This window comes from Ahaetulla prasina, chromosome 14 (genome assembly GCF_028640845.1).
Source record: "Ahaetulla prasina isolate Xishuangbanna chromosome 14, ASM2864084v1, whole genome shotgun sequence".
Lineage (NCBI taxonomy): Eukaryota > Metazoa > Chordata > Lepidosauria > Squamata > Colubridae > Ahaetulla > Ahaetulla prasina.
This window is the reverse complement of record NC_080552.1, coordinates 1,845,172-1,851,352: the sequence shown is the minus strand read 5'-3', so window position 1 is coordinate 1,851,352 and position 6,181 is coordinate 1,845,172. Positions and strand designations below refer to the sequence as shown.

The 6,181-nt window shown below is 49.0% G+C and overlaps 2 protein-coding genes across 15 annotated transcripts in view; one reads left to right on the top strand and one right to left on the bottom strand.

Annotated features, from left to right (window-relative positions):
• Nucleotides 1-6,181, top strand: part of GNPTG (N-acetylglucosamine-1-phosphate transferase subunit gamma) — a 32,256-nt gene that overhangs the window by 18,865 nt on the left and 7,210 nt on the right. Inside the window, exons 11-12 of one of the 3 annotated variants that reach the window (XM_058157418.1) lie at nt 1,253-1,403; nt 1,617-1,847. The exons of 1 other annotated variant lie outside the window; for it this stretch is intronic. In XM_058157418.1, coding sequence (XP_058013401.1) covers nt 1,253-1,371 — 119 coding nt within the window. In that variant the 3' untranslated portion in view covers nt 1,372-1,403; nt 1,617-1,847. Of the gene's footprint in view, nt 1-1,252; nt 1,404-1,616; nt 1,848-6,181 lie in introns of those variants that run through there. One more of the 3 variants, XM_058157420.1, reaches the window with a different exon arrangement.
• Nucleotides 3,520-6,181, bottom strand: part of TSC2 (TSC complex subunit 2) — a 55,486-nt gene continuing 52,824 nt past the window's right edge. For 11 of the 12 annotated variants that reach the window (XM_058157398.1, XM_058157401.1, XM_058157389.1 and 8 more), the window contains 4 exons: nt 5,820-5,898; nt 5,539-5,630; nt 4,818-4,916; nt 3,520-4,415 (listed from right to left, as the gene is read on the bottom strand). In XM_058157398.1, coding sequence (XP_058013381.1) covers nt 4,251-4,415; nt 4,818-4,916; nt 5,539-5,630; nt 5,820-5,898 — 435 coding nt within the window. In that variant the 3' untranslated portion in view covers nt 3,520-4,250. The other variant, XM_058157399.1, reaches the window with a different exon arrangement.

Sequence of the window (6,181 nt, the reverse complement as noted above, 5' to 3'; positions counted from 1 at the left end):
GCAGTGGAAACCTCAAATGTAGCTGCGGTATTTTCTCTAAAATTCTGAAGAACTACTGCTAATTGAAACAAACAAATAAATAAATAATCAGAATAGATAAAGATGAATGGCCGTGAGAACTAAGTATCTCAGGTCTAGCAAAGAGGAGGACTGAGGGGACATGATAGCAGTCTTCCAATATTTGAGGAGCTGTCACAGAGAAGACCTATTCTCCAAAGAACTAGAGGGCAGGCAAAAGTTATGGGTGGAAGATCATTAAAGAGAGATCCAATCTAAAACTAGGGAAATTTCCCAACAATGAGGACAAATTTAACCAGTGGAACAGCTTGCCTTGAGAAGTTGTAGATGCTCCATCACTAATCACTGGAGGAAGAGACTGGACAGTCATTTGTCTGGAATGGTATAGAGCAGCAGGCACCATCTAGTGGTCCATGAGAAAATTTTGGTGGTCCGCAGAAAAATTATTTGCATTTTTTATGCATTAAATCAGGGGTCCTCAAACTACAGCCCCTGGGACAGATACGTGCAATGAACAGTTGTGTTGCTGCAGAGAATCTTCCCCCTTCGGGGTCTTTTTATGCAGGTTAGGGGGGGAGAAATTCTGAGTAGGAGTCTGCTTCAGCCTCCTGGTGTGGGGCTTTGGGTGGAGGGCCTCGTTCCAGTGGGACTGTATCGTGGCCTGGAACTGGCTGACCATCTCAGCCCACTGAGCTTCCAGGTGCCGATACCTGGCCTTGCACTCCTGCAAGTCTTCCCTCTGGAAACCCTCTGCTCCTAGTCCTCGGTGAGGTGCTTCTTCTGAGCCTCCTTCTTGGCCAGATCCAATTTGACCTGAGCCAGCTGTTTTGCCAACTCTTTCTCATGGTAGCTGCTTAGCTCCAACAACTGCTTCCTGTTGGGGCCCTAAGGAGCCCAGGTGGACAGGCAAGGAGGGCCTGGGAAGGAGGGGTGAGTAGAGGCTGGCAAGGCACCCCTTGACGTGAGTGACATTGAGTTGGCCACACCCAACCAGTCACATGACCACCTAGCCACACCCACCCAACTGGTCATTAGACAGATCATATCAGTGGTCCACTAATTATTATGAATTTAGTGGTCCCTGAGGTTTGTAAGTTTGGTGACCCCTTGGTATAGTCTCCTCCTTGAGCAGAGGGTTGGACTAAAAGACCTCCAAGGACCCTTTATCAATATTCTATGACTTCTAAGATAGATTGACATTGTATAAAGTAGTTTTTTTCCTCCTGTGTTCTAGTTGGAAACAGAGATGGTAATCCCATTCCGCAAGCGCTTGGGATAAAAAAGTCAGATCTTAGCACTATTTCAAATGCTAACAAGCATGGAGATGCTGAAACTCAGTACAACGCCTTGTGAGAAAATTAAATTGTCCGCTTTTCCCAGCTTCGGTAAAGTATTTCCATCCACATACGATCTTTTAATGATTTGATAGAAGACTATTAAATCCCTAACCATATTATTTTGTTCAAATCAACATTTGTTCAGAAGTTCTATCCATTTGGAATTCTTTTCATGATTATGCTGGAGGGAAAAAGGGGAGCTCGGTCACTGCATTTTACATGGGCAGCTTCCTTAAACGGTGTTCCTTCCCTCCATAACAGAGAGCCTTGTATGCGAGGACAGCAAACGGTGGCTTGAGCTGCCAGACTCTGCTCCTTTGTGGATAATGGCAACTGGAGCCCCATTCAGGCATCGCGAACATGGAACAGCCAGAGCAGGAGTGACAGCCTTACATGTTCAACACTCCCCCTGGTGCTGCTGGTGCCATTCTTTTCTCAGTGGGAAAATACTTTGTCTTGGACCTTTGAATAAAGATCCAGTGTTCGAACCATGCTGCGCCTTTGTGTCTGTTGCTGACTTTGGAGGATATGTTTCCTTCTGGACCACAAGACACAGATTTGCTAGTATTCACTTCATGTAAAACATTCTGTTTTAATCTGAATTACTGACATGGTTTCCTATACCGAACTATATCTTGACTGGATCCCGCCTGTGAATTTCTTTTTGATAGAGAAACGTTGGTGTTGCCAGTTCTGGAAGATTATAATAAAGTTCCTTGTCCTGAGATGGGGGAGAGGAAGAAGTGGGGATCAATACTGTCAGCTTCTAGGATGAAATGGTCTGTGCCAGAGGTTCCCAACTCTCAGACTGGGACTGGTCTGTGGCTAACCCTAACCAGGCCACACAGCTGGAGACAAGCGGCGGGCAAGTGAGCAAAGCTTCATTGGTATTTGCAGCCACTCTCCAGCGCTAGCATCCCGGCCTCAGATTCGCATAGGAGCACAAACCCTACTGTAAAGAGTGCATGTGAGGGATTAGCAGTGGAGGGAGGGAAAAGACGGATGCGGGAGGAAAGGAGGGTGGTTTGGGAGGAAAGGAGGGTGGGCCCAGAAAGTGAAACGCATCAGTCAAGCAAAAGGTCAAGCAAAAGCCGAGATGGAGGAGGCGCCAACTGAGGGGTCCGTTACCTAAACCAACAGAGAACTTGTAATTGGACACTGACTGACAATGGGATTGGCCAGTGGAGAAAGTTAATTGCATCTTTTGTGCCAAGCATTGTCTCGAAAGAGACCGATCACTGTTGTGTCATTAGAGAGGCAGTCATGGTAAAGACTGATAAGCATCTTTTAGTGTTGTGTAGCAATGGTCTAACTCTAAAGTATTCTTGCCTCTAGTGGGACAATTGACAAATGATGTCTGTTCATTGAAGGACATCAGGAAAAGCGACTAACAGGCCGGCTCCATCAGCCATATCTTGAAGACTCGCATTTAAGAGTGCTGGGAACCAAACCTCTGTCCCAACTGTGTTGGAAAAAGTTTTGTGCGTGATCCAGGGAACCCTCAACTCTAGCAACTATTCAAAGCTGTAATGGGCCTCCCCAAAGGCCCTTTCGACCCGGTTCCAAGTTGTGACAGGCAGTCCCCACCCCACTTTCACATGGCTCCATTTTGGGTGCTCCATAACCAGCCTGCATTTATGGCCATCCGCTGTGTCCTCCAGTCACATGGCTGCGATTCATATTTTTGAGGAAAACGGGTGTTTACTTCTGGTTTGGCGCAAAAGTGCCCCACAGTGAACAAGGGGTTTGTTTAATGTTTGTCACAAAGAAAAGGTTATAAAATGAGGTCAGTCACATGAACACTCACTTTACAACTTCACAAGTTATTTGGGCCAAAGAGCCATTTGTCTGAGATGATTTGGGCATTCCCCCTTCCAACCCGGGATTTTATCATTCCAATAAGAAAATGATGGACACCAGAGCCACTCCAGGCTCCCTTCGCCCCATGTCAGGGCGGAGGATCCTGAAGGGTGACTCCTTGCTACCTACAGGACGAAGGTCTTAACGGGCCTGCCTGGTTCACGCACAAAGGGGGGCCAAGGTCGGCAGCTAGGATCCCACCTGAAAGGGGGCCTGGAGAATAATGGCAACCCAGGCGCCACCAATTGCTTTACCTCCCCTCCCCTCCCCCCATTGAAGGAAAGGTGAGAGAGAAGGGAAGCAATACAGCAGAATGAGGTTTTATTGCTGCCCCAAAATCTTCCCCTTTGGGAAAAAGTATCAGACCTTTTCCTATTTCTATATGAATACACAAGGCAGTCTGAACCAGAGAAGGGCCTCTGGCCACTGAACTCCAGAGAGACAGACATTCTTGCTTCAGGAAAATCCTTACATTTCCTGCTGGCCTCATAGCCTGTTAAAAGGCTATGAGGCTAAAAGTGCCTTACACACTGTAAGCCGCCCTGAGTCTCCGGAGAAGGGCGGGATATAAATGTAAATTTAAAAAAAGAAGGGAGCTGCCGTCTCCTTCAGAAAACTCTAAATTGGATGCAATTGGGACAGATTTAAGCCAAAGTGTTTGGTGATCAGCCCCAAATGCCTCCCAAAGCTCAGCTTCAATAACGATCCACCCACATTTGCTGTATTGGCTTTCCTCTGAAGACCAAGGGTTCCCCAAGATCAAACTTGGAGGCCTTGGGGACATTGATGTCAGGTTGCTGAGTTTCCTTCTGCCATTTCAAACAAATCATACACCTGAACTGTGCCTTCATTCACTTTAAAAAACTTGATTACAGAACTGGTGGTTAGAAAAACCCACAAAAGTTGTGCATCAGGTCAGCAGCCTTCAAGGGAGCACAAAGCTGCAATCTCAGCTCATGGGCTGAGAAAAGGCCGAAATGGCTGCAGCTGGAGGCTGGGAGGTGCTTTGCGCCGGAGAGGTTGAGGCAGGGCAGCCTACACGAACTCTGTGAAGTCATCCACAGAGGAGATCAAGCGCTTCCTCTGTCCAGTTTCGTAGGTGGGGGCCGGGTCCTGGGGGACACGGGCGGAGGCTTTCGTAGGGACCGGAGGATGCACAGTGGGGAAACCGGCCTCTTGGAACTGGGTTTCTTCTCGGATCTGGAAGAAAAAGATGTGGATTGCAAAGGCACAGTCCTTGGCAGCCCCTGCCCAGGTAGCTTCTCCCAAAGACCCGGCTGCTGCCCCACACCTGCTGCTGGGCTGGTCTTTATGACTCAGGTGCACTGTTGGTCTTGGGCATCCCGGGCTATTGCATATAATTTTGGGTTTGATCTCTATATACCATCCAGACGTCTCTGTCTAAGCTACCCAGATTTGGGCTAAAAGTGACTAATTCAAGACTGGATGGCAAGAGGTCTAGAAAGTGTGCTTCTCACAGGACATGTTTGCCTTTTGTGAAGAAACAAGTCTTGATGGCTCCCCTACCTGCTTCAGACATCACCGGCTACTTGGAAGAAGCGAGGGGCTACTCAAAAGGAGGAAACAGGGTCCCTTACTCACCCTGTGCCGGAGCCGCTTGATGTGGCGCAGCCGAGCGATCCACTTCGAGGGATAGGTGTCGGTGGGGTTGGAGCGGCTGTGATGGACCAGAGACGCCATCTGAGTGGAGAGAGACGAGGAGGGGCCCTTTGAAGCACACCTGAACGGAGGGGCTCCCCTGACTGCAGAATAATCCAACCCAGCACATGCCAATCTGACAAACGCCCCAGTGCAATACGTATTGGGATGAAAAGAGGCATCCTGGAGGCGCAGGCAGGCACTGGCTCAATGACCCAAGCCAGAGCTGCTCTGCAGGGAGAGCCTAATTCTGCTGGGTCAGCTGCCACAGGAACGTAGCTTCAAGGGCTCCACCAGGTCTGGAAGAGAGTCCAGCTCCTGGCAGCAGATCTTGTGCTCAGAGCAACCATAAAGTCTTCCTTGCCTTCCCAGCCAGAGGATCCCTCCACTTATTCGATGCTGCTTTGAAGCTCTAGAGGGCAGAGGGAGAGACCTTGAGGGACAGGAGGAAGAGCTGCTGCCAAAGCAATGGCTGCATAAGAGAGACTAGAGTTCACATGAGGCTAAGGAGAGGGAGGGGGAAGCTCATTCAGACCTGCAAGATTCGGTTCCTAGAACGTTACAGTAAACGTCGTCCTGACCTACATGGCCTTGCTTTCTGAGTCTGGTCTACCTTGTAGGGCTGGCAGAAGGGGAGGTATCCTCCCACCCAAAGGAGACTTACATTGGCATGCAGTGCCATCTGCCGGGCAACAAATGAAAGGTTTTTGTCCGAGACAATCTTCACCACACTTGTGTCAATGAGCCCCTCCATATCTGGGATGACAGGGAGAGAGGAGCTTACAGGGTGAGAGCAAAAACCACCCACCCACTCAACCCTCCGGCATTTACTACATTTCATTCAACCAGCAGCCATTCTTGGATCCCTGTATGAGGCCCATACCTCATAGTGCAACACACAACATCTTTTGCAAACTTGGGTGAAGAGAGAGAGGCTGGGCATACCTTTACGGCACTGTAGAGTAAGCAGGTTGCAGTTATAATCCAGCGGTTTGATGATGACATGAACAAAGTTGAACTGACCCTAGAAAGGAAAAGCAGAATTAGCAGGGAGGAACCGGCCTTAAGGAGGACCACAGAACTCTGGTCTCTTCCTTGGAGCAGTGAGCACTTCTCTGGAGCAACTGTGTAGGGGCAACCTGCTTAGGAAAGTAATTCAGAACCCAGAGTGGGAGAGTCCAAAGGAAAAAATCCCTGGCGGACACTTTCACTGACTTCACTCTTCGTTCAGAAGAGCCCCGATTGGCTCGGGATCTTGCTGCCTCTCAGCCTCAAACAGCGGAGGCAACTGGCAGCTCCCCCAATCG